Below are 27,264 nucleotides of genomic sequence, written 5' to 3'. Positions count from 1 at the left end.
AGATGCTTTTTTTATATTTATTTATTTAGCAAAATGAACGCGATAGTTAAGAAATTGCCAACCACTAACTCGCTCACACGGATATCGACGATACATTCGCCACGTCGAGTACCTTAGCGCAACGACCGCAAAGGCCGTTTTTATCTAATTCGGGATGTCGCCTGCATCTTTGGCAGATCATTTTTTCAATATTTCGTAACTCAACCTGCGTTTCGGTTACCGTGGGTGATTCTATCAATATAATTGACGAGAGTTGCAAAATGTCGCATAGCTCCGACGTGGAGGATTCCCGATCTTTTTGAAGCATCTGCGAAAGTAAGCAGACACGACTTACAATAATCACGTTTGATTATTATCGCGAGTCACAGAGATTGATATAATTTACGATTTATAGAAAAATTCCTTACCGAAAGTGATTCATAATCATCCTTTGAAGCCTTTAAGATGCCCGACAATTCCCACGTGTAACGATCAGATAATGTGTTCACCTTACTTCTCAAGTTCAGAGCTGTCTGTACATGCCTAGCGATTTCCGGTTGATGCCAAGTTTCTGACACTTTATATTCAGAATGATACAATGGCACTGATGCTGTAAATAATAACGCGGACGGTAATATAATGTGGAAAACGCTTTTTCTGTGTTCAATTGCTTACCCAAATTTTCAGGATGGTACAGCCACACTTCTTCCGCTAAATGCGGAACGATCGGCGCGATAGATCTCGCGAGTACGGTCAGGGTCCCACGCGTTACTTCTACCGCGGCTAGACGCGTCGGGGACGCTGCTTCGTCGCAGTAAAGTCTATCCTTGATCAAGTGACAATATACCGGGGACACGGTGTTCGTCAGGAAATTCGTTATCAATTTACACGCGTGATGATACAAATAATTGTCGTACAAGCCCTGAATCTGTAAAACACAGAGGATCGATATATGATGTCGCGGATGAACGTAGATACTTTTTATTGTTCAATTATCCTTACGCCTGCCTTACCTCTTTATTATATTGATGCAAAGCATGCAGCATGTATTTGTCAAGATAGAGATATTCCGGTTCGACTATGTTTCCCTCGCTATACGAATGTAAAACACCCAAGAGGAATCGTAAGACTAAGCGCAATTTTTGTACAGTTTCGTGACTCTCGCTCAACAATGCGGTTGTGACCGGAACCTGACTGTGTTGACATCCATGACTAGCTACCCACCATCTATCGATATCAATTTCCTTTTATTAACTTTGGATATATATTATTTCCAGAGATCGCGAATGTATATTTTTAATTAACTGACCTTAGAGTATCAACGCCATATGCTGGATTTTTACTCAAATTTTCTCCACCTTTAGTAATTATCTCGGGATTTAGGACATTTCCAATTGATTTCGACATTTTCGAGGCTTTATCGTCTACAGCGAATCCATGCACGAATAGCGCGCTTGTGAAAAGAACAATACAAATATATAAACATGTGTATGAGAGCCGGTATTTTAATTTCACGTTTCATGAACTACCTGTAGGGAGGACGTTCTTGAAGAGCAATAGATGTTAGTAATGATGACTGAAACCAACCGCGAAATTGATCCATTCCCTCTAAATACAAATCTGCTTTATGTTCCGGCAAAACGGCCGACCACGAGAGACCGCTATCCAACCAGATATCCATGATATCCTTCAAGAAACGTACACTTTGCAGTCATGCATTACTGACATTCGAGATTCTATTAAAAGAGATTACTAGTTTTGTACATACGGTTCCTCTCTCCAAATCATCTATATTGTCGTTTAATTCCTGCCGAAGTTCACGACCAATTAATTTCTCGGTAGACAGCTCCCACCAATAGTCGGTACCGTGTCGCTCCATCAGTTTGCACAATCTCTCGACCCATTTTCTACAATACGAGAGTACACGTAATCTTATTCCCCCGTATCATTTAACTTGTTAACTGTATTGCCCCAATCAACAAATTACTAATCACCTGCTCGTATACGTATCGCCGGTTCGTTTATTGTGCAACACCGGTATCGGCGTTCCCCAGGCTCGTTGTCGCGAGATACACCAATACGGTCGTTGCTTAACTTGAGCGATCAACGCGTTCAAATACGACGTCCGATTTTGCTCCGGATATATCCTTATATTCGCGATGCTGTCCTTGCGTAAAAAAGACATAAGCACACGAGTGATGAATGTGTAGTAACATGCCTCTTTTAGAAAGAATCCGGCTAACTTACAATCGCCCTCTCCTTAATAGACATTATGTCTATGAACCATTGGTGACTCGCGCGGATGATCACAGGCTTCTTGGTTCGCCAATCGTACGGGTAGCTGTGCGTAATTGTGCCAGCGTGCAGCACGTCTTCACCGATACGTTGCAAGATCTTGTTAGCGCAATCGTTCGTCAGGACGTTTAAGCCGGAGAATTCGTCGCCCGCTTCTTTGGTGAAACATCCATCGTCGTCTATCAAAGATAACTGTAACGTAGTGACGCGTTAAAATCGTGCAATGCGACGGCGATTAGAATGATAAATTACATTGTCACCGACAAAAGAGTAGCTCACCACTGGTATATTATTCTCAACAGCGACGAGAAAGTCCTCGTTACCGTGCGCGGGAGCTGTGTGAACCAGCCCAGTACCAACATTGGTTGTAACGTGATGCCCGGACAAGAATGGCAAATGTCGTTTGGTAATAGGATGAAGATATTTGGCTTCGCTCAATTCCCGTCCTGTTAACAAATCATCTTTCGTTTGTTACTCAGTCGCTGTATATACACTTGTGAGTATAAAGTCTTTAAATGTAACTAATTATTACCCATAATAGTCGTAATCAATTTTAACGGACCAAGCTTTTGCTCAATATCTGCCAAGCGCTCTTGTGCAAGAATGTATAAAGTTTTCGAATTGTCTTCCACAATGCAGTATGCAATGTTACTGGCGAAAGCTATAGCTTGATTAGCTATCAGTGACCATGGTGTAGTGGTCCAGATAAGGGCATAGAGTGGTCTATTCTCCAAATTCTTTAATCTCGAGGTTAATGTATGCGTATCAAGTCGCATGCGAACAATAACACTTTTGCTCTCGTGAGACTCGTTGTATTCCAGTTCCGACTCTGCTAATGCCGTTCTATAATAATTCATCATTCATTATTCTATAATTCGTCAGAAATAAAAAGTTTTAAGGAATCTCTCGAGAACTGATCTACAGATATTTGTAGTTTATACCTGGAGGACGGGGACCAGTGCACTGGTTTAAAAGCTCTAAACACGAGCCCTTTGTCATATAGATTTACAAACTGTTGCATCTGATTCTTCACGTATGAGACATGATTCGTGAAATAACATCCCGATTCGCTCCAGTCAGCTGTAATGCCCCACGATGTAAAGACTTGTCGTTGCTTTGCTATAGCGTCGCTTGCGTATCTTCCAGCTGCAATATCGTGAATTTTAGGAGAACCGAAAATACTGTGTCTTGCAACGTTCATTTCGACATACCTTTACGGCGAATCTCTAAGGGACTGTCTTTCACATCTTTTATATCACTAAGCACTTTCTGTTCAATTGGTAAGCCATGACAATCCCAACCTGGGACGTAATGCACCCTCCTGCCTGTTATAATTTTGCTTCTTAATGTAATATCCTTCAGGACCTAAGTAATAAAAATAATTCTTATAAATTCTTGTAAATAATATAAGTGTAGTAAAAAAAATGTAAAATTTAAAATTCTTTATTAACAAAAAACCTTGTTAATAGCATGACCCATGTGCAGCTCTCCGTTTGCATACGGTGGCCCATCGTGCAAGATAAAGTCTGGTCCCTTAAGATTCTGCCTTTGCCAGTTGTATAATTCCAAGAAGCCACATTTCTATCGCAAAATACAAACATCATAAAATGTAGATTATATAGTGTTTCGTACAGGTAAATCATAACAATCAGTATGCGTCTAACCATACAAACATTCAGCAATCTTGTCAGAACGCAGACAAGATGCTGATTTAGACTAAAAGTGAAAAAAGGGATAGACAGAAAAAAAATCCACCTCTATTAAATAACTATCCATCTCCACCCGTTTCCTGCCACCGATTCGCGCCGGGAAATTGGTTTGTGGTAGTAATACGGTTTTCGTATAGCTTTGTTTTGCGGCGCTCTTCATGCCCCTCAGACACATTGCGCGGCAGAATTCCGCGTAAGTCCGCAACATGAACCCGGTAGTCTTAAACAATCGCCTCATCCTCGCGGTGAGTACGGACATAATTTAAATACAAAAGGACACCCCGTTTCCACCTTCTATTTTGTTCTATTTCCTAACCTCCTTCACCCACTCGAACCTACTACGCCATTTTTAAATGCCACAATCCCGTCTGACATTGTCGACTTCGCAATCATCGCACGCATGTGCTCGCTATCGATGTCGCAAGATATCGATATTTCTACTGCGAGAGATTTTGAAATACTTTTCGGTACTTTAATTATTTATGTTTTATACATTTTCACTATGTTGAATAAAATCGAGAGAAATTTTTGTTTAGAAATAATACATCGACATCACGTAAATTGAATGTTTATAATTCTTAAATGTCTGCAAAAATTTTTGGAGATATCTATATTCACGTATGAAATTTAAATAAGATTGATATCGCAGCTATGCTTCGGGCAGAAGTCCATTTTATTTGAACTGTATATACTATATGATATATTCTCTATACATATAATAGAAGCACACATTTGCTAAGTTTTTATAATAAAATTTTATAAAATAATTATTTAATATGTAACAGTATCTAATATTATATTATAAATTACTTATTATGTATTGCGTTTATAAATTATATTTATATAATTTTTACTTTTTTTGGTTTAGCTATTGTACATACATGCACCGCGCGTGTGCGCGTGTCTGTATTATATATAATATTTAAATATTTATTATATATAATATTTGTATTATATATATATTATTTAATTTTACCATCGTTTCATGGCAGATAAATCTAACAATATTAGAAATCGTACTTATGTTTATATTTATTTATTTTCTGCATATTAGTGCAGTAGTCTATTAAATTGTATTAGTGTTAAATGAAATGTTAAATGAAAAAGAAATACTTTCTGCCGCGCGCATTCCTTTAATCGTCACTCTGAAAATATTGTTTGCAACATTGCGTATTAAAGATGACAGATCAATCTAACGGTTACTAAATTTCTAATTGCTAAATTTTAATCGCCGTTATAGTTTTATTGTAAGAAAATAAATACCCATATACACGCACACATTTAATTTAACTTTCGCTTCTTGGTAGACAGACAACATCAGAAATTGTGTTTACGTTTATGTCTACGTTTCTTGTATTCCTATAATTTCATACTCCTATATTCTGCGTGTGTCATTGTAACAGTCTGACAAAGACGCTACGAAAACGAAGTCGATATTCTGCACACATGATCTTTTATAACTATTACTCTGAACAATATTTTCAGCAACGTTACATGTTAAAGACAGATCAATTTGACTAGTTGTTGCTAAATTTTTATCGCCGTCGTGGATTTATTTTAAGAAGAAGCTCTTATTTTTACTTGTAAGTAATATATGTCAAATTATGAAATTATAAATATGTTCTAGTCTTCTCATTAAAGCATTAACATAAACATAGTGATAAAGTATAATAATTGGAAATATGTAATCTAGGTTCATGCATAGAAAAAAGTAAAAAAAATACCCGCAGTTGCACTTACATCAATAAGGATATGGGAAAAGTTAAGAAACCAATTGTAGAATCTCAGATTGTGCGTGGATGATCGATAATGAATTGATGACGAATTACATTTGCCGCAGTCAACGTCATTAAGATTTTCATTTATGTAAACCACGAAACACTGTGATAAATATTTACTCCTCTCCTACTTTGGTCCTTAACGTATACATATTGCAAACTCTCATTCACATGAATCATGGATTACTACATGCATTATCCATGTCAACCCCAAACCTAGAAATTATTTGCGCAATTGCGCGACATTTTCACTTGCGAGGAAGCTTACAGGTAACTGTGAAGGCGGATATGCGTTCATTTTATTGTTACCAGACAGCACGAACTCATTGATCAGCTTTTAAACGCACTCAAGTCGCATAATTTTTCCGTCAAGATAACCAGTTTAAATTATGGCGGAGTTGAAATTGATTAGCAAATCAATGAATCATATGAGCAAAATAAATATGAACAATGTATAAAAATAATTTTACTATAACAAAAAAATGCAAGCCGTGGAAAGAATAACGTTTTTTCTCTTAATATACTCTGTACAATATTCTATACATTAATTATAAAGATTCTTGTCAAAAATGTTAATATTAAATATTAAAAATTAATAATAGTTACTATTAATTTTAACTATTATCAATTAATAATCTGTTAATACATAGTTAATATTATACTAAAAATTGATTGAAATTTGATGTTTACTTATTAAGTACTTTAATATTCATTCATATTACTTATTTAATATTAATAATTAATAATAATGAATATTAATATCATAATTGTATATAATATTAATAATATTATAATTAATATTATTAATAAATTATAGATAATTTAAATAAAAAAATTAAATCTAATAAGATAATAAGATAGTCTTTAGGCCGAATAATATGTAATGGTATTAGACTTTTACTATATGTAAATTATTTTGCTTATTGTATTTATTATTATATTTATATAAATTGCTGCATTTTTTAGATGCGCGATATGTATTAGTCTTTTACTATATATCAATTATTTTGTATTATTATATTATATTAAATTATTATATTTATATAAATTGCTGCATCCTTTAATATTAAAGGCGTGATTGATTTTTGCGACAACACTCTCACTAGAAATCTACCAAAATTTATAAAAATCTGCGAAAAGTTCATTTATAATGCTCTTTGGAAATATGGCGATGGTCTATTTAACGCTGACTGAAAAGTCACGTTTGATTTTACGTTTATATGCTAAATATATAATATATATATTCTAAGCAGAAATACAAATTTTTTTCTTTTTCTAACATTTTGTTCTTAAATCACATTCGAATTATACATCGCGTTTGAGCATTCTTATTAAAAAGTTTCGACAATTTAGAACTAATGGTAACGAGACTTAACGAAAAAACACATTCCGGGACAGGTTTCAAACAATTTTTCTTGTGTTTCTTCCGTATCTCATCCACGGCCCCTGGTGAATTCGGGCGCAAGAAATTTCTCTTGATTTTCAACGGGCGTAATTAAGCGCGCGCGCCACGCCGAGCTGACGCGACACGGACAATAGATGAGCCGGGCGGGTAGCCTTAATTAAATGGTAAAGGCGGCCGATTAGTTGGCAAACTCGCGATAGTGGAAATTTATTATATCCAATGCAGCCCGCGGGGTCTCACGCGCGCGCCTCGCCACCGTCTTTCGTGCCGAAACGCTACCGCACCCCGTCGTCCTTCTTCCGGCGCAACCAGACTAAGCGAGCCGGGGGCTGGTTTGTCGCGCATAAATCCTGCCGCTCTCCAGATGGGACACACGCCGCCGCGCGACGATCAGATAGATGCTTAATGCAATTATACGCCTCGGAAGAAACACACCGAGACCGATACCAGTTTTCATGAGATTACACGCGGCCAAGCTCAGTCGCATTGTCGCACGGATCAACGAAGCGTAATTTTCATTGGCCTGTGAAAGGACGACGCGCGCTCTTGATGGGTTTTCTGGAGACGCAAGCGCTATCGAGAGGAAAGATTGTACAAATTTAATCATGTATTTGTCTATCTTGGAAGGGGAAAGGTAAAAGAAAAGAAAAAAAAGGAAATAATATCGATATGTATATATGTATAATATAGGTTATTGCAATTACGAGATTAATTGAAGCTGTTATTATATTTTCTGTCGGGTGTTGAGGAAAGGATGTTACAGATCGGCGCGTCGACCGGGGGAAGAACGAAGATCAATTCGCGCACTTCTCGCGCAGACGGCTGATTACCCGCATCCTGATTATCGAACCTAACCAGGGAACACAAGCCTGCCCGCCGCAAACAGGCCCGTCCGTGTTCGCGCTGTGTCGGCCGAAACTGTGGTCATGATGGAGCACAGAAAGTGCCTCGTCCACTACGTAAAGTGGATGCGCACAGATCTGCGCATCCCATCACGATCGACGAATCGAGCGTTGAATTCTAATCCGTTTAGCGGGGCAGCGACGATCTTTTTAAAGAACTGATTAGACCGACTCTCTGGAGACTACCGGTCTAAATCGATCAGCGTTCCTCGACATTATTATCGTACTCCGCGCATTTAGCGCTCAAGTGCCTCGATCGAATTGGACATTTGCTCGCCAAAGATATACCGCCGTGTATACGGGATCGCGCCGCGCACATATTTGCAGATTAATCCGAATCCAATTCTCTCGGATTTTCGCGAAGAAGCGTCCCCCGACCACGCTGTTCCGGCCGAACTCCACGATTATGCGCGATCGATATGGGGGAGGGAGAGAGAGTGGGTGATATATTCGCATATTTCGGCGTACATCCCGGCGCACCTCGACGAATTCTGCTGTTCTATCTCGACGTGCTTGGCGCGCCCCGCGTTACTCTGGTTTACTCCGACATATTCTCTCTCTGTCTCTCTCTCCCTACGACGTAATCAATATATCGCGTTGCTGAGACCTTCTCGGCGTCGTCGGCGGGTAGGTTTAGGTATGGCTTTTCAGGTATAGCCAGACAGAGACGCGCCAGCCCTCGGTAGATATGTATCGTGTGCCCGTGTGCACACACCCCGTATCTCCGTGCTAATTAATATCTCGGACACAGCATCTCCCGCCACGCGAGATGCTGCTGCTGCCGCTGCTGCTGTTGCTGCTGTTATTACTGCTTAGCGTCGTTGGCGAGGTCGAACGGGATCGACCCGATCGTTGGTTTTTAATAGACGCTTGAGGCTAGACTGTTCTAATAAAAACATTCTTTTTATATCCCCCTCCCCTCCGCCCCTCCGTGTAAACCCGACGTCCTGTTAACCATAGTTGCTTTAGTCAACTTGGAGTAGATTTTTTTTCTCGACAAAAATATTGATGAGAGGTAATCGCGTTCCCGTATAATTAAATCTCAAACTTTATGATTCAATTGAAGTAAAAATTTTTCCCATCGAGACTTATAAGTTCATCGCCATCAGTGGTTAACTTTCGACATTCAAGGAAAATCGATTTTGTATCGATTAAAGATTTTATAATGAAAAAGAGAGAAAAACGAGAGAGAGAGAGAGAGATTTATATATGTATCTTATATAGGCCGATATATATTAGTAACAAAGGGAACTGTGTTTACGTCGTTCGGTGTTCGCAAATTATTGATCTTACTCTGAAGCATATCTCGGACAGATTCATTATCAGACTTTATATACCAATAAGCTCGTTAAGTTTAATAAACGCAAAATAGAAGGGAATAATGAAAGAGATGGAAGACAAAAATTATGTTTCTGTCCAGCAAAATGTTGAATTATCCGGTGATAGTCCCCTTAACCGGGCATTTATTGATGCGTTCGCTGCATTCATAATTATTCGTCAGCTTTAGATAAATTTCACGAGAAAAATTTCCGCGAGAGAGAGAGAGAGAGAGAGAGAGAGAGAGAGAGAGAGAGAGAGGAGGGAGAAAAGCTTCGTCGCGAAATTTGATAGACTTCCGTGGTGAAAAATCGAATTTGATTTCACGCGAGATTCCTTATTTTTGATTCTTCATTTCTTTAGTTTAGCGGACCTGGTGGAGAACCGCCGCGGGTTATCGGGGCTTCCTGGATCTGGGATTATTCCGTTTCACGCCGTCTTAGCTTAACTCGCTTTCTTCTCGTAGACGGTTCCCGCTGATTGCGGCTGGATGCGATCGCGGCGGGTTGGTACGCAATTAATCAGCCCGTAAATGACGCCCGCCTTGCCCCGCTCGTGTTGTCGGACGAGACGACGCCGAGGCATCGGGCTTTAATTATACAGCCGGTTTGCGGCAGGCACAACGACGAGGCGTCTCTGTTTGCCCGCCGCAACAAATTGCCCCGTAATTATTCCACGACTATGTCGGAAAAGTCGGACATTTCGATAAAAGTATCAACGGAAAACGACAGCCAGAATATCGTTATTAGATAGTTTCGATCTACGGAAACGCTTTCTACGGCGACATGAAAAACAAAATGATTCTCGAGATACTTCATTTTTTCAACAATTCCGTCCTGTGTTTGTTATTTTTTCTCATGCAAAGTATCCGATTATAAGCTACACCGGAAATATTTTTATATATTTTAAATAAACGAAATAGCGTTGTGAAAAATCCATCCGCTCTGCAACTCGCGTGAGCAAACCCATCCTTCCCCAATGGTAATATTCCCCGCCATCAATTCGGGCTACTGGTGGATTGGGTCGAACCATTATCCGTTACGTTATTGTAACAGACAGATCTATAACGGCGAGATCTCGAAAAACCTTTGAGTGACGTGTCGTGTAAATGCTTTTAGGCGCGAAATGTCACTGGATATTAATTTTTAAAGAAAATTTATCCTAAACGCTCTGATCCCCATCGAGTGCAACGTAACACGAACTCATAAAGTATAAATTTAACGATCGGTATATAGTAAATCCACGGATTTTATTTCACAAATTAATGATGGAAATATTCATAGAAGTGGGTAAAGTGAGGCCACCGCGTAAATGGTGCGTTGTAATAAATTTCCAATATATAATCGAATTAATAATCGCCATAAAATTATAATATTACAATGACGAGCGTTCATTTAATAGTCATCAGGAAACCACGAAGAGACAATGATTACTCTTTTATCATCGGAAAATTATTGCCGTAATTTCGTATCCGAAGGTATCAATTAACAGACTTTATTAGACCATAACCATCTACGGGCGTCTCTGCATGTACGGGCGCGGGAAGAAGAGGAGGAGCCACTCTCCGGTTTTCGGACAGATTATCGTGGGGCTTATTGTTCCCTTTTAGCTCTACCGGCATCCGCGAGACCGGAGGCGCTCCATTATCAGTTTTTCGTGTGTTATGCCCGGATGCGACCTTAATTACCTTCCCTTATACCCGCGGCTTATTACGTTCCCCGAGTATAATATAACGCGGCTCGATAATCCCGCTCGCCGCTAGACTTAGCAGTATCGGCCGAATTACGGTGCGTGAAGCACGTTAGCGCGGCCTCGGGGTTGCATCCGTGTTCCTCCCGGACCACAACAGTGGACCATAAATACGGTTTAAGTTATGGCAGCTACCTCGTGCTATATCTCGGTTAAGTTTATTTCGACGCTGATTAATGTAGGATTTGCCGGCGCACGCCGCATTCTCCCTTTCGAGAACCAGCTTGTCGGAACGAGTATAACAGAGGAAAGGCCGAAGCCTGGGGAGAGGTAATTTCATCGTCGGGAGTTTCCCAATGTCGGGATTCCGAAGAAAGAATATATGATTCGCGCTGACGATACGTCGCGCGCGCGGAAGGATACGTTTACGCTGCAGTCCTGTGAAAATTCGACGTCGACGTCGCATGCGGATTCGAACGGTCGGGTTCGCGGGTAAACGCGAGCTAAACGGAGAAATAGCCTCCCATCCCCCTAACGTTCGGCTAAAACTCGCGCGCGCACAGGATAACCGGCGCGCTCGTCGTAAATCGATACGTCAGGTGTGAATTGCGACGCGTCGCAGCATCGTGGCGGTGGCGGCGGCGGCGGCGGTGCGACGGCTTTTATTTTTAATAGCGGCCCGTGTGTTCGCGTGCGTGTTCACGGAGCGGAAGCGCTAAATTCGCACGATAAGCACGCTACGCGCGTTAACATGCCTATCGATTGCCCGGCCCGCGCGTGAGGGGGCAAGACTACTGCCACAGGCAGTAAGATGAGAAAAAACGAGGCGACAACAGAAGCCTCGAGAGGTAGAAGAAGGATCGGGGATAAACGCGCGGCAGGACGGAGGGTCAACGGTGCAATAGGTGCAATAGGTCATCGCAGGGCGGCTCGAGGGGTGGAAGGGGGAGGCCAGGCCAGGCGGTCGGGCCGAGGAGGGAACGGCGAGCAGTTCAATGAAAGTCATCGTAAACGGAAGGGGAGCGGAACTGCGAAACGGGGCACACAGAGGGATCGGAGAGAACGGGTGGAGGGTAGAGAACGGGAGAGCGTTCCGCCATGCCGACGTCGTGGGAGAAAGACAGCGGGAAAGAGAACGCCAGAGAGCTTGCGCAAGCTTCGACCCGCCGCAGCTCCGATCGGCGGACGGCGGTTAAGCCAGCCGCACGTTCCGAGTTTTCGTGCCAGCAGTCGACTCGCAGCCTGGCTTTCCAACTGGCACGCCGGAGTGCTTTCTAATACTGTGCCCTCTCGTTCCCTCGTCTCGTCCCTCTCCTCTTCTCCCCCGCGATCTCTCCTTCCCCCTGGCAGTTTCTCTTTTTATCTCTGCATCTCTTTCTCTCTCTTTCTCACTTTTTCTCTTTCTCTTTCTCCGCTCTTTATTCTCGTGTCTCTATTCCGCGACATGACGCGTTGATGATCTACACGCTGCAGCATAGAGCCAGCAGCGGTGGCAGTGCTCGTTCGGGACTGAAAACCACCACCGCCGCTGGTGGTGGTCCAGTACGAGATTCAATCTTCGAAGCGCCTTTTGAAGCTCTATGTGCGTCAGTGCGCGATTAAGAATCGTGGGGGAAACTGTGCCAGACGACGTCGTGAGCGATACACCAAGGACGACGATGATGTAAATTCCGCAAACGATTCGCTCGAAAAGACGTCTGTCCTGATGAGAGAGAAGATGGCATATTCGAAGGGACCCGCGTGGAGGATATCACCTCGGTGATTTCAATCGCCAACGAGAACTAGATCTCCGAGGATCGTCGGAGAAACTGGAGTAATCAAGGAGCATGAGAATATTATGGTAAAGGTGCGTGGACAGACGTGCATGCTCCACTCGGCGTTAATATAGATAGTTAAATTACCCCAACAAATTCTCCAGTCGAAAAAATTTCTATTATTTCTCATTTTTGGCGATTTAGAACTAAGATTATCTCTAAGACTTGCATAGTTTTTTTTTTATTTCTGAGATTATCGAAGCTTATTTCGAGCGTGCTTTGATAAAATTAATATAACTTGATTCAGTAAAATTTTTCTCTTCTTTGGTCTCCCTTAGAATTATGATGTAAAAATGTGCAATAATTCCTGAACCTTTGCTGGATCCGAACTGTCGGTGCAAATCGCGATCAAATGATCGTTGCGGAAATCGCGTCCTCGTTACGTATGCATCTCGCGTATATTGGAACGTGCGTTTTCGACGTTGAGTCGGTAATACGAAATAATCACGGTCGTTGGTGAAATGTCCGTAAATCCGGAAAAACAATCGCTCGACGATTCCGCGAAATCGTCGATCTAGTTTCCTCCCTCATGCTTCATGCCTCTTTGCTTGTTTTGCAAAACGCGCGCCATCGAACGCATCCCCTATGCACGCACGTAATCAACGAACGATCTAAATTGCTGATGCGCTAACCGTTCCGAGCTCACGGTTCACTCGACATTTTCGGCACGCGCCTGCTTTTATTCGATTCGCGCACGCCGACAGAATCTGAAAATCCGCGAGTGCATCGATCCTACGGACAACCCGACAGAGAGACGCGCGAGTTTGTCAAAAAAAAAAAATCACTTTCGCGACCTTGGCCGTTCGTGATTTTGGAACCTCCGGACTTCCGCGATCCGCGAAATTCCGGAAATCTCTGAATCTTTAAATACTTTTGAATCCTCGTGTTGAACAATCTGAATTGGAGGTCGCGTGCTCCAGGGGAAAAAAAATGGAATTCTCAAGAGACGAGACAATGAATGCGACGCGAGAATGCGAGGGGCGAGGGGGAGAGGGGAGGGAGAAGCGGCAGTGAATGAAAGGGGAGGGAACGGGAGAGAAAATTCCGGAGGTGAAGTACTGTTGTCGATAGCCGAGTCAACGCGGATTTAACCAATTATCACCCCGCTCTCTCGACATGGACGTACGAACGAGGCCCTTCCGGCATATGCTCGACCCATCTGGCAAACCATGCGGTGTCCCTTATTGTCCTTTGGGGAAATGATAACGCGATACCCGTACTTGCGCTTGCATCCTATCAAGTAGCTCATGTTATAGAGATATATGCGCTCTCACATAACGAATAGTGTAATCGCACATAATAGAAAATTAGAAATTTCTTCGATTTGAGCCAACGATTTTCCCACTACCTATTCTTGTCGGTGATTGAATCACAAATTTTTATGGAAGACTGATTACTATTGGAATAGAGAAAAAAGAATTCGAATTAAATTATACGTTTCATTTCGATGTATTTCGCGGCGTGTAAAAAGACATAACGGGAGAATACTCTCTACGTACAAAATTATACGCACTGTTTTTCGAAGGACTTTGCGGATGCACGGTGTTCAATATTTTTTTCGATGCGCATACAGGCAGAACGGATCAGTGAACAATATTATATGTACGAGCACCACGCGCATATGTGTGTTGTTACGCGTATTTTTTTTATACACGCGTGTGCACAGGTAGTTCTCGACGGGAGAGGCAAATGGAGATAAGAGGAGAGAAAGCGGAGGTATTTTGACAGCCTCGGCACTTGTCCCGGGAATGCCTCGAATGCCTGTGCTGGTACTCCTCGGTAGCTGGGGCTGGGGATTTTTCGCCATATTCCTCCTGCTTCTGGCCCCCCCCAGTCCCGCTGCCATTCGCAGAGGTAAGTCTAATCCAGGGTGCTGTGGGGGAGGAACCGAGGGGCAAGGTATAATTCCGGCGAGAGTTCAAATTTCCAGGCCAGCGACACGCGAGAACGATCTCTGTATTTATTCGCCGGCGGATGCAATCCGACACCGCGATCGTTTCCAGCGCTCTTCCGCAATCTTACGCTATTTATCTAATCGGTAATTACCTGCTTTAGCGCTCTCATAAGAATCGTGCGACTCGGCTTTCGAGACATTCGAGCCAGAGATGACGAGAGAAAAAAAGCAGCAATAAAATGATAAAAGAACGACTTTTCCAGTGTTGTGTTTATATTGTCGTATTGCGATTATTCCGGCTTTACGTTCTTTTTATATCTGCAACGTCGCGAACCGCAACTTTCAATTTCTAATTTAATCTAGCGGATAAAATATCGTTGCGACTGCGCGGCGGATAAATCTCGTTTAAGGCAGTATCAATCCCTCTCCCTCTGTCTCTCTTTTTCTCTCGAAAGACTTTGAGACCTGCACCCGAATCCGATGATGCGCGGTTTAATGAAAACTCATCCCGGGAACTACTTATCCCGGGAGCCGCTAGCAATTATCGCAACTTCGTTACGCGGCTAACAGGCCGAATTATCGGTGTAACAGCCGAGACGCGCGGCCTCGAATCTTAACCGTCGCATTAGGGAGATTTACTTGCGCTGGGTATACCAGCGAGCGCGAATCTACCGAGAGAGGTTTTGATACCCTGTGGAAAGGTGATTTACGAACGAGAGGCGGCCCGGCCATAATACGAGGCTGCCGCTTTATAAGAGGTATCTGGCAAGCGGGTCGAATATCGATTACACGGCCGAAACTTGTGTCGCGTGTTGTCGCACGTTCCTTACCCTCCGCCCGTTCTCTTCGTATCCCATCAGTTCCCCATGTCCCGTTCCTTCATCGTTTCCTCCGCGTTATCCAACCGGGTCAACGAAAAATATCGCGTTGTCCTAATACAGCTGCGTGCACGGGACGTCCCGTAGTTTCGCGACGTTTTAATAATAGGTTCTCCGACCTCGGTTTTTCGAAATCGATATTTTCTTAGCGAAGACGTCGCGGGTGGTCGTCATTTAACCGCGTCTTTTCCTCTTTTCCGTTGAAGCGAAGTCTGCGTGAAATTAATTAAAGGAGTATGCTCCTCTGGAGTTGAGTTTCTCTCATTCCGGGAATATTCTCAAATATCCTGTATACTCTCATTACGTGTCTTTTATTATTAACTAATTTCTTATCGCTAATTATTGAAATTATTATTATTAAGTTATTATTAATATAACTGATAAAATTTAGTTTTGTTACCATAATATTACTTATTTTTAGTATAAAATTCCATATTAGCGTAATTAATAATTGATAATTGAGATTAAGAATGTGAACGAGATGAAGAAGAGAGCATTCCGGATGAGTGTGCCTTTCTTCTTTCTCGTCCTAACCACCTTTATTTCAGCGGACCGAGGTCACTGCAACAAGACAGTGGACATTTACGAAGATGTGTCGAGCCCGGCGGTGACCCCAGCGAATTGGGGTAAGCCCCTCTCGTGCTGGTACCGTTTCCGTGCCTTTCGCGGAACACCCCGGGACTGGATTCTGCGGGTGCGCTTCAAGAAGTTTAAGGTCGGAGTGCTGGAGAACGCCACTACCTGCAGCGGCGGTTATCTGCAGGTGAGCGTTTTGTGTAGTTGTGCGTATGAACTTTATCGTTCGGAAGGCAGGGGAAGGGTGAGAAACGGTGGTCCTAATTCCAGGATCGCGCATACGGCATGGTAGCCGAATCCGTCTCGCCAAATCTCCATCCTCCACGCTTCGCGCTCTCCTATTAATTGAATAGGGAGAATCCGGCCAATTAATCGGGCGCTGGAATTTAATTTCGATTCGACAACAGCGTTCCTCGATTATTCTTTCGATTCGAGTTGGATATCGACGCCGCGCCGGTTCAGCGAGACGAGGGAGGGAAACGACGGAGGGATATCGCTGGTACTCGCGTAGCTCTTTGAATCGCGTCGCGATTCCAATGCATATACGTGTAGTACAGTCGAACCCACATTGTACAATGGGAATGCGCGTATTTCATATTGGTATAAGCTGCGCGTTTTATGGAAAAAAAAACACGCAGTTACGCCAAATGTAAACTGCGCCTGATATATCATTATCGGATTCGCTTCACCCCGTGCGCAACGATGCATTTAGAGTCTATTTTACGTCTAGGCGAACTAGACTCCGTACTTTCGAGGAATTCCCTACGGCGAAATGGAAAAATAGGATCTAATAATCATATCGAATCTTTTATTTTCATACTAGGACATGCTAAGAGATCATCGAGTCTTTCCTATAATTTACTCAATTATTTTCAGCTAATTTAAATTAGTCAAACCGAATTTACACTTGATTGAAATCTGCGACTTAGCTGGTTTAAAGTGGGGATCTTCGAATAACGTATCGCTCAGGACCCTCGTATTCCGATAAGCTCCGTAACGCCCCGTAACGAATCAAGCGCACGTTCGCGGTGTATTGACGAGATAATAATTCACGGGTATGTTTGTGCCACGATCGTGTCGTAAGAATAGAATGCTTCGGACTCATGTTAATCGCGAATTATCAGCCGCAGGCACATTTCTAGATCTAGTTTCGTCCATCGGAACGAGACTGAATACGAGGAGCGAGCGTAGCCGTATCAATGTCGCGAATTAGAGCATTCTCGTATAAGAGACGAACGCGATAAGTGATTCCCTCACCTTCCTCCCCATTTCCCGTCGCTTGCTCCTCTTTCGAGCGAGTGAGCGAGCGAGCGAGTGCGCGCGGGCGCACTCGTCCTGCTGCCACCTCTCTCAGTTACTTCGGTATCAGGTATTGATCTTTGTGACGCTGTAAACCTCTCTCTTCTCCTCTCCTTTCTCTATCTCTCTCTTTCTGCCTTTCTGTTCACCGTGCTCTCTATTCTCCCCTGTATTTTCCCTCGCGACTTTCAAATTTACACCAGTAAAAAAAGATGAAAAGTCAATAGTAGTCACTTCAGGTACATTTCCCTCCGCACGAGATCGTAAGATTCAAGAGGTGGCACGCGTGACGAAACCATTGTGTCTTTACTATTATTTTCCGTTTGAATAACTATTTTCTCCGTACATAATAAGTTCTTATATCGTCCTCGCGTAAATTTGCAGATTAAATTACGAGTACTTTTTAAACGGATTTCTAATAATCTGCAGTAATATTTTTGTAAAATTATTGCGTTTTTCATATAAATATCTATTAATTTTTTTTATAATTCTACTGAATTTAATTTTTATAAGATAGCTTTTTGCTTTAAGACGTGCATAAACTTATTCAAATGTAGAAGTAGAAGATCAGCGTATTCAATCCGACCAATGTGATATAAAGAATTTTAATTATAAACTAACAAGTATAATTAGATTTCACCCATTACATTTTTTAGGGACATGACCGATTATTTTGCTTATAATCATATTTTATACAGGACAAAATTTTTGTCATAAGAGATCGGATATATTGCTCATTAAAAGGAATCAAGCCTCTCGATTTCCGACGCGACATCGTCCTTACGTTCATCGATCGTTCCGAACGTTATATATACCCAACGCGCGTTCCCCGTCGCTGTTCCAGATCATAGATGGCAACACGAAGACCGAGGTGAGCAATCGCAAGGACCCGGGTGTCTACTGCGGTGAGTCCGAGCAGCCGCAGACTTTTATCAGTGAGACCAGCTTCGTGCGGGTGATCTTCCACGCGGACAACTTCACCGATCAGACTTACTTCAGTTTCGATTCGCGCGCCGAGCCGCAATTCGAGGTGTATCTCAGATACGGCCAGCACCCGGAGCTCTATCCGAATCGTCGCGGCGAGGTCGTGCCAGGCAGCTACTGCGAGCGCGTCTTCAAGGACTGCCGGCTGCAGACATGTTACGTGCAGAGTCCGGCTTATCCCGGCATTTATCCGCGCGCGTTGCACTGCAAGTATCGTCTAAACACTCGACTGCCCTTCATCAAACTCTACATCGAGAACGAGGAGTTCAATATCGACGGTCAGCGATGTGAAAACATCATGACATGCCCGATGCGGCCGATCAGTTCTGGCTCGGAGCACTGCCCGTACGATTATATACGCGTGTACGACGGTAAAAATGAAAGCAGCCCGGTGATTGGCACCTTTTGCGGCATGGGTAAATTCCCGTACAGCATCATTGGTACCAGCGAGGATCTCTATGTAGAATTCGTGTCGTCGCCGGCCGGTCCGTTGCTCAACACCGGTTTCCACTTCAACGTGGGCAACTGGCCCGGTCACGTAGAAACTGCGGGCGTGAAAAACGGCAGCTGCGACTGGTTGCTGAACAGTGAGTCTCTCGTGAGTGGTAACGAGGGTATTTTCCTGTCGGTCGCGCACTGGTACCCGCCGCACACCAGCTGCACCTACTTGCTACGCGGTCGACCCGGCGAGATCGCGCGCCTTTATTTCCCCAGCTTTCGCGTGAATCGTATCGAGTCGCCGATTCAGCCTTACGACGGTGATTGCGGCGAAAGCCTGACGCTTTACGACGCCGACTGGCCGGACGATGCCCGGATTATCAAAACCTTCTGCGATACTTTTAGCAAACCGATGGAGAAGCACGATTTTGTCTCGACGTCAAACGCGTTGTTCGTGCGATTCGAAAGCAAGACCGGCAGTTACTCCGGCAGTTCGCTGTATTACTGGGCTCACTATGACTTCTTCAACGCGACGAGATTCGGCGAACCCACGCCCGGTACCGAGTGTGATGAAATCTTCGCCTCGTGGAAGACGCGCTCGGGTCGTCTACGGTCGCCATTGAATACCTTGGTTTACAAGCGACCGGGCGATCCGCCCGCCGATCTGTCCTGCACCTATAGCTTCGTTACGGACAAGCGGCTGTTCGCGCGCGTGATTCTTGTGATAGAGTCGATCAACTTCAAGGAGCATCCGTACGCTCAATGCGGCCATTGCTGGGAAAGTCGGGTGGACCGGGTGATTATCCGGGAACCCAATCCGGACGGTATCAAGGGTCACTGCCTCTGTCGGACCAACAACAACGGCACTCCAACGCCTACGATCTCGCCGTCGGCACCGCGACCGCCCGTTCTCAGAGTAGTCTCTCGGGGCGAAAGATTGGATCTGAAGCTGCTGGTGGACGGCGCGCACGCGGCCTCGAGCTACTTCAAGTGGCCCGCGCCACTCTTCGAGGCAAGGTACGAGTTCGCGCACAGTCCTTTGTGCGGGCCGGCGCTTCTGCCGCCCGCTACCGATGGCGAGATCGAATTTCCGCATTACGAGGCGCTAGGATACGTCACGCCACCCAGGTCCATCAAGTGTATCTGGGAATTACGGGTGAATCGCGAGCGCGATCTCTGGTTACACTTTGACAAGATCAAATTCGCATCGCGCTCCTGCGAGGACGGCAAGCTCGAAATCTTTCTGCCGGGCAAAGCTGAACCGTATCTCGGCATTTGCGGCGAGAATGTCAGTTATGTGAGGGAAATGCCGATCATTTCAGCGTCGTACATTACACCGCCGATAGATCATCAAGCGCCAGGCGGCGACATAGTCGAGGAATCACCCGCTGTGATCATACAGTTTACTGGATCGATGGCACCAGCCAGAGCGGCCTTCAAGATCGCCTGGACCGAGCTCTTTCATCTACCAAGAGATGGATCCGGAGCCCTCAACACTGGCAAACAATTGGAGGACTGCGGCTTCCAGTGTCCCGGTGACGCGGGATGCATTCCGTTGAGATTGGTGTGCAATGGCGTGGTGAACTGTCCCAGTCGCAGCTTGCCTCTACCGGGTATCCTGAATGGCACCTTCTTCGAGCCGGACGACGAGTCGGTGGAGACGTGCGGTGGTCCCGTTAGCGGTACCGGCGGCGGTTTCGTTGGACCCGCCGGTTGGGCTGGTGCCGGCTTGGGCGCCGGTCTCGCCATTCTTTTGGGTCTGGCGTGTTTCATCGCCATGTGCAGGCTTTGTAGAAGACGATCGCGCTCCAGGGACATACACGTACCCTATTAGGAGACGCGATCGTGCCTCTGCGAGTATATGCACGATCTCGGAGAACGCAGAGGTGTCTAAGAGGTCAAATTCACAGTCGCGTCTCACGGAATTAACATTCTTTCTTCATACCCGTATGTATACTTGTGTACATGCGTAGATGTATATAAACAAGAAATCTTTATTCCTGGAGAAACGACTGCGAATATGACGTAAGAGACGTCCTCGTGACGTTCTAATTTTTATATTTGAACGTCGCTCAGACGTCTTTGAGCTGGCTGCATCAACGTCGTTCGACGTTACTATAATTTCGGTTAAATACATTTTTTTTTCTCTGACTCTATATCATAGATAATATTATAATCTAGAGAGAAGAGTAGAGCGCGAATTCCCGAGGCAAGCTTAACCCGTCGAAACCGTTGGTGCTCTCGCGTTTCAGACCTCTGCTGTTTGAGCTGAGAAATGATAGAAATAATCGAGAATTCTCTTTCTCGAGATAAAGGTGTTTCTCCATGCTACTCCAAACGACAGATCCGACATTGCAAGTATTTCTCTCAATGTGATGCTTCCGGGTCTAATAAACGTCGAGTTTGCTCATTAATTGCGAGAGGTTGACTCCGAATATTTACTATTCTATCGCGGTGTTCAAGTATTTCTATAATACTGTCTGTCAACGCCGATCGCCCACCCCATGTTCGTCACACACTGTCGGTCTTCTATTTACACTCTTTGCGGAACACTAATGGTCCATACATTATCCTCCTCTTACAGCGACGACGAAGTTCTAACCGAAGCTGTATTTGCCACTGCCGCGTTATACTCGTCGTATTTTGTCATCGCGTCTTCTCTACACACACTGCCATAGACATAGAACTTCATACATAGCCCTCGTCTCGATCGTTCTCATATATCGTTCGCGAGAACTATCGTAGATTCGTGGCGATCAGGTTTATTTCTGTCGCTGATTGTACGGGCAGCGATAGCTTCATTTCTAACGATAGCAAAACATCTACGAGTTGTAAGTAGCTTCAGTGACATGCAGAAGCATTTTTATAATTTTATTATCAAGTTCCTCTAATCTAATTATAAAATCTTATCAATAATCAGCATCGAAGTCTGACAATAATGAGTTCGAAACATTAGAAGAAAAAAAAGACGGATTAGATTAAGTTAGATTAAGTTTTAAATGATTACTATTGTTTTAAATAATTTTTTTTTCAAAAATATTAGAATAATTATAATAAATAATTTTATATTATGATATATTATAAATAATTTACAATTAATTAATTACGTTATATTGTATAATATATTTTATAATGTATTTATGATTCATTTATATCAGGTGGCATTATTGCTATCTCTAGAAAACCGTGCAGGGTAGCATGGACCCTTATTTCCTTTGTCGCTCGTACAGATGCAAATCAGCGAACCGATCGTCGTAGATTCCGACTTCGGGATATATAGTCCTTAGCGGTTGCTCAAAGTTGTTCTGCTTCGTGAACTCTCGAGAGAAACTCGTCGCGAGCAAGATACAATTAAATTGACTTAAAATACAACGGGAATGGTGGGAACGACGGAAATCGATAGTACATCTAGTAATTGTGGCTTCTGACGGGTCGTGACACGCCTTGTCGATTTAACATCTTGAGGTTCGGCGACAGTATCGAGTATAATATACATATATTATATATATATCGAATCCGTTGTGAAGTATATATAATCGCTCTAGTGTCCACATTAGAGAAAGTGAGAGAGAGAGAGAGAGAGAGAGAGAGAGAGAGAGAGAGAGGAGAAATAAGAAGTGAGAAGAGTTATGATTCGCCGATTCGCAAGATGTCTGGACTCTATGACACCGAATGAGCGTGCCTACTAAAATATGCAGCTATTATGATGCATGTGATCGTCGACAGTGCAAACAGTTTGTATATAATAAGGCGAGGATTTAGAAGGAGGTTTGTAAAACCGATCGCTTTTTAGAAATAAAACCGGTACGCTAGGTGAAGAGAAAGAGAAATAATTAAATAAAATAAAGAAGAGTAAATATAAAGTAGGCGCATCACATCGGCGAGACGCCGACCGGGTAAGATGTCGGCTATCGCAGCGATAAGGGATCCCGTTAATCCGATACTCGTTGGTTAGCCTTCCTCCAGGAAGGCTATTATAATTAGAGCAAGAAACAGACTCGGAAACTTGGCCCGCCGCCCCCGGGGCTGCCGGCGCTCTAGGAACGATGTTTGTTTGTATATAGGGAAACATTTATGTAGGTTTAGCGACAATCTCAATAGCGGATATACACACATACACACCCATACGGATTCACACGACACGCACACACGACCGAGCGATGCGGTATTAAGCGCATTATTAACGAGCGCAGCTATCTTTAATCGACGGTATAACGATTATCTTACTACGACATGTAATTGCGATAATAACAATTATCATGATTACTATATTTTTTACTAATAAAGAGCATCTCCTTGGAGTCAAGGAAAGAGATTGGTTTTTTTATATATATACTTAAAGCTGGACCCCCTTCGACAAATCTCAGAATCCGGATTCGGTGCGGCGATAAATTAAAAGCGAGAAAGACCGAGAGCGTTGCCGAGAGCAAAAATTACAGCGAGAGATCGTTACGTTCAAGATTTACGAGTCTGCTCGCTGGTTAAGTGAGGACCAATTAGGCGGATGCAGTTTTGGGCACCGCCATTCACGTCGATGATTTACACGGCGATAATTCCTCGCCCGTCGTTTTAGAGTCGTGTTCGTAATTTCGACTCGATCTTCCGTCTTGCGAAATACCGCCGCGACGCATAATCCGATTTATATTTCGTTTAATTTTCCGTTTCATTAACGCCGTTTCCTCGCACATCGATTTAACCGTCACTTGCGCGAGACACTGCAGGCCGAGAAGCCTGTCTGGCTGTCTCCCGCGATAAATTCCTTGACGAATTCAGAGCGAACGCGCGCGACGCGGGCGACGCTGCCGTCCTGTAAACGCTTTCTTTCGCAATGCGCCCTGGTATTTTCTCTATTGTGCTTTGTTTCGGTGTCCGAGACAAAAGAACACGCGATAACCATGCTGGACCTCTTTGCACCTATTAAATGCCTTCTGCAGGAAGAATCCGTTCGTGTCGACAATGTCGTCTTCAGGCTGCACTCGCGCGTCACCGTTCTCCTGCTGCTCGTTTGCACGATCCTCGTAACTGCCAAGCAATACATCGGCGAACCGATTTCTTGCATGACCGATGCTTCCATCGGTACGAATTCCGCTAACCTTTAGCCTCAAGTGTGTGAGCATTTGGGAGTTTAAATGCTCACAGAAGTCGTGCAAAGATCGTAATAATTCATTGCATTTTAAAGTCCTTCCTAAATATCTCTCTCCGCGTCTGATTATTTAATTGTTGCATCGACAATAAGAGTTGCTTATTATTAATAATTGGTTATAATTGATATTGGCAGACAAAGAGCCCGTAAACGCGTATTGCTGGATCTACAGCACGTTCACGGTATCCCGACATCTGAAAGGTATTCCTGGACGGGGTGTAGCGAGTGCTGGTGTAGGACAGGTCCTTCCGGATGACGAAGCCCGTCATCATCGATATTATCAATGGGTCAGCTGAATTTAGAACGTTCACGATACGGATGAGGAGATAACCGATACGGACAAATAGCCGATAAACAGTTCGTTGATAGAAAACACAGAAAACACATTTATTAAATCATATGCCGGAAAATATTCGTATTTCGATAAATTATCGGTATTAAATTCGCCTGCATGTATTCGCCGCAATTCAAACATTTGCTTTCGTTATTAAATTTTTTATAAATTACATTTCCCTCCGCGAGCTTTAAATCAAATCTTCGATAAAATCAAGTTATGAACTCAACCGAAACACAAAGTTTCCTTATTGACTCGTACCCCTCAAGGCCAAAAGCTCAAGAATTTTTATGCTCGATATAAAAGTTTTCCGAGAGACTTCCACTTCCGTTAGACTTCTCGGGGAAAATTCTCGCCGGGGAAAGATCGACTCGGAATTCGTCAAAGGCATCCCTAAATTGTTTTTCGATGGGGCACTCTGAAAAATTGAAAGCGAACGGGAGAGAAATGCGAGGGGAGGGGGGAGGGGGAGAACGCATTCGCGCGCGCGCGTGTACGACGGAATTGGTCGATCGCATAAGTTTCCGTATGGAATGCACACACCTACTGGCGCGTTCACGTACGCGAGATGCATGATAACGGCTGCACTTCGTTCCGATGGTCAGGTCGCTCTCGGCTCACCGGCGCGGCGCATGCAGACGTATTGCGCGAGCGTGAATGAAATCTGAAACGTGAACGCGTGAATGTAAAGGAAAACGTCCGGAAAGGACGGAAGACGGTGCGAGGAAATGGAAATAGAGATCGCAGATCCAACTGTTATCCTACGTCTCTATATCGCGCGATTCGCATCGCAAATATCGCGGAGGGGAATGTAGGAGGAAATGCTCCTCCACGAGATCTTTAGGTCTTCGAATGAAAAGATATGAAGTCAAATATAAATAGATTTTGTAAAAAAATAAAACAACTTCGGTAATATTTGTCCGCGTTTATGATATTTTCAAAATATTTTTATTATCTCTTTTTTCTTATTTCAAATGTCTGACGCGATACACAAGGGATACGATATATTTTATTTTTCTCCGCTGAAAGCTCGACTCTGTTTAAGATGAGGCGAGAGATAAAGATTAATTTAAGAAAAATTGGAAATAAGGATAAAATGTTTATTAGGTTTGCTTCGTTCTCGGTTTACAAGCCATCTTTTTTTACGTGCCGCGCGCGTTATGGGGCATCTGGGAGAGAGGCACGATAGGCTTTCTTTCGCGAGATCTTGCGTCTCCCTTCCTGAGAGACGTCTGGACCGAGGAGAGGAAGCAGCAGCTCGTCGAGTATTTCACCAAAACGAATCTACACGGTCACAACTTTTACGCCATGCGTTTCTTCGTGTGCGAGCTCTTGAACTTCTTAAATTCGGTAAGTATAATTCTCCTTCAGTTTTAGAAACGGAAGAGTTTCTGCGGAGGTACTTAAGGGATCTCGATCGGCCAACCGGGATTATGACGTCAGAAGCGAGGAAATTGCGCGGAAATAACCGTGAATAATTGATTTGGGTTCGATAATGAGCCCGGGCTAACGAAACGCGGTTGAAACTTTGCTTCGAAACGAGCCCGATATACATATATCGCGCGGACATACAACTCGAGGGCCCTTAACGTATAAAATACGATCACTTCACTTTCTTTACAATATTCTGCAAAAATCGACTAATTCACGCGCAATCGTCTTAAGATTTGGCATTTACTGATTCTTACAATTATTTTTTAAAAATGCCACAGAGAGCGTAAAGTTAACAAAAAATGTCGATAAAACCTTTCGTATAATAGATAGGACAGATATATCTGTTGGATATATTTCTGGAGGGGCAGTTTAGGCAATACGGGCCCCTGGTGAGCGCATTCCTCGCGGAGAAAAATCCTCATGACAGGATCGACCCTATGGCGCGATTGTTTCCGAAGATGACCAAGTGTACGATTCACACATTCGGGCCCGCGGGTTCCGTACAGACTCACGATGCCCTGTGCGTGCTCCCGCTGAACGTGGTGAACGAGAAGATCTTCATCGTTCTCTGGTTCTGGCTGGTTTTTCTCGCGGGCGTCGGTTGCCTAGCGATAATCTATAGGTACGTATAATAAATTCGTTCAACGACTACGCGGTAATTCTGATGATTACGATGTCGTAATCAGAAATATACGCAAACGATCTATAAAACTTATTTTACGCGGGCATTACTTTGTTGAGTGGCCATTTCTCTTAGCACTTTATGCCACAATTGCGAATCCTTGCATTATATTTTAAATATTACGTCATAGATCTGTAAAAATTTTAAGTATCGTTAAATCGATACGCGATTGATACGGTCCTTCTCGCAGGATCGTAGTTTTCTCTCAAGCCTGGGCAAGAGTGTATCTTCTACGAGGTGCAGTTCGCAGGCTCGAGAAATCTAAGGCCGAGCGTGTAATACGAGTATTCCATTTCGGCGATTGGTTCCTGTTGCACCAACTCGCACAGAACGTCAATCCTATCGTGTACATGGAACTGGTTAACGAGATAGCGAAAGCCTTCACGACCAAGAGTTTCGCGGACTTTCATCTAGATCCCCTCGACCTCGCTTAAGTAGCATTACGCGGAATTCAATTTACGAAGCTCAAAATGTCCTTATAAGACATAATAAACGTTCGATGGGTATTCTGATATCAAATATCTTATAAACACACGAAAAAAAATATTTAATAAGAGATGTGTACTGTATGATTTCAATAAAGAATAAAATTTTCTAAAAATATCTTATAACAATTTATTAAGATATCCTCGTTGTCTAAATATACATATTTAAATTATCAAAATTGTCTCTACTTTTTAAGTCGTTTAAATAATTAAGGTATAAAATCTACTA

The 27,264-nt window shown here is 43.5% G+C and overlaps 3 protein-coding genes across 6 annotated transcripts; 2 read left to right on the top strand and 1 right to left on the bottom strand.

Annotated features, from left to right (window-relative positions):
- Positions 1–6: 6 nt before the first annotated feature.
- On the bottom strand, positions 7–4,606 carry LOC105450808 (isoleucine--tRNA ligase, mitochondrial). The gene is made up of 15 exons (XM_011690834.1): positions 4,030–4,606; positions 3,733–3,855; positions 3,486–3,639; positions 3,216–3,420; positions 2,807–3,117; positions 2,554–2,720; positions 2,227–2,466; positions 1,974–2,146; positions 1,748–1,886; positions 1,509–1,666; positions 1,289–1,432; positions 993–1,206; positions 655–907; positions 408–589; positions 7–307 (listed from the first exon to the last, which is right to left on the bottom strand). Exons 1-15 carry the CDS (start codon positions 4,240–4,242, stop codon positions 74–76), a joined length of 2,910 nt encoding a protein of 969 aa, XP_011689136.1. The 5' UTR covers positions 4,243–4,606; the 3' UTR covers positions 7–73.
- A 7,664-nt stretch (positions 4,607–12,270) lies between these two features.
- LOC105450807 (cubilin-like) lies at positions 12,271–22,037 on the top strand. Of its 2 annotated transcripts, none has more exons than XM_011690832.1 (4): positions 12,271–12,920; positions 14,559–14,742; positions 16,209–16,423; positions 18,380–22,037. In XM_011690832.1, the coding sequence occupies exons 1-4, from the start codon at positions 12,912–12,914 to the stop codon at positions 20,789–20,791; spliced, it is 2,820 nt and encodes a 939-aa protein (XP_011689134.1). In that variant the 5' UTR covers positions 12,271–12,911; the 3' UTR covers positions 20,792–22,037. The 2 variants fall into 2 exon arrangements, with proteins under 2 accessions (XP_011689134.1, XP_011689135.1); XM_011690833.1 differs by having other exon boundaries at positions 14,555–14,742.
- Positions 22,038–23,836: 1,799 nt separating this feature from the next.
- On the top strand, positions 23,837–27,158 carry LOC105450806 (innexin inx2-like). 3 transcript variants are annotated; one of them, XM_011690830.1, is made up of 5 exons: positions 23,837–24,033; positions 24,236–24,387; positions 25,542–25,784; positions 26,237–26,490; positions 26,741–27,158. In XM_011690830.1, exons 1-5 carry the CDS (start codon positions 23,853–23,855, stop codon positions 26,982–26,984), a joined length of 1,074 nt encoding a protein of 357 aa, XP_011689132.1. In that variant the 5' UTR covers positions 23,837–23,852; the 3' UTR covers positions 26,985–27,158. The 3 variants fall into 3 exon arrangements, with proteins under 3 accessions (XP_011689132.1, XP_011689130.1, XP_011689133.1); XM_011690828.1 differs by having other exon boundaries at positions 26,195–26,490; XM_011690831.1 differs by having other exon boundaries at positions 23,931–24,112; positions 26,195–26,490.
- The last annotated feature ends 106 nt before the right edge of the window (positions 27,159–27,264 follow it).

Source organism: Wasmannia auropunctata, unplaced genomic scaffold (assembly GCF_000956235.1).
Source record: "Wasmannia auropunctata unplaced genomic scaffold, wasmannia.A_1.0 LD336055.1, whole genome shotgun sequence".
Taxonomy (NCBI): domain Eukaryota; kingdom Metazoa; phylum Arthropoda; class Insecta; order Hymenoptera; family Formicidae; genus Wasmannia; species Wasmannia auropunctata.
This window is presented reverse-complemented; position numbering and strand designations above follow the sequence as displayed.

Coding starts and splice junctions, on each gene's coding strand:
- LOC105450808 (XM_011690834.1), bottom strand. CDS start 4,242: ATGTCCGTACTCACCGCGAGGATGAGGCGATTGTTTAAGACTACCGGG. Junction 2,467..2,553: donor TTGAGAATAATATACCAGTG/GTGAGCTACTCT, acceptor ACTACGTTACAG/TTATCTTTGATAGACGACGA. Junction 1,667..1,747: donor ATGATTTGGAGAGAGGAACC/GTATGTACAAAA, acceptor CGTTTCTTGAAG/GATATCATGGATATCTGGTT.
- LOC105450807 (XM_011690832.1), top strand. Junction 14,743..16,208: donor TCCCGCTGCCATTCGCAGAG/GTAAGTCTAATC, acceptor CCTTTATTTCAG/CGGACCGAGGTCACTGCAAC. Junction 16,424..18,379: donor GCAGCGGCGGTTATCTGCAG/GTGAGCGTTTTG, acceptor TCGCTGTTCCAG/ATCATAGATGGCAACACGAA.
- LOC105450806 (XM_011690828.1), top strand. CDS start 23,853: ATGCTGGACCTCTTTGCACCTATTAAATGCCTTCTGCAGGAAGAATCC. Junction 24,388..25,541: donor ATCATCGATATTATCAATGG/GTCAGCTGAATT, acceptor AATGTTTATTAG/GTTTGCTTCGTTCTCGGTTT. Junction 25,785..26,194: donor TCTTGAACTTCTTAAATTCG/GTAAGTATAATT, acceptor TTCGTATAATAG/ATAGGACAGATATATCTGTT.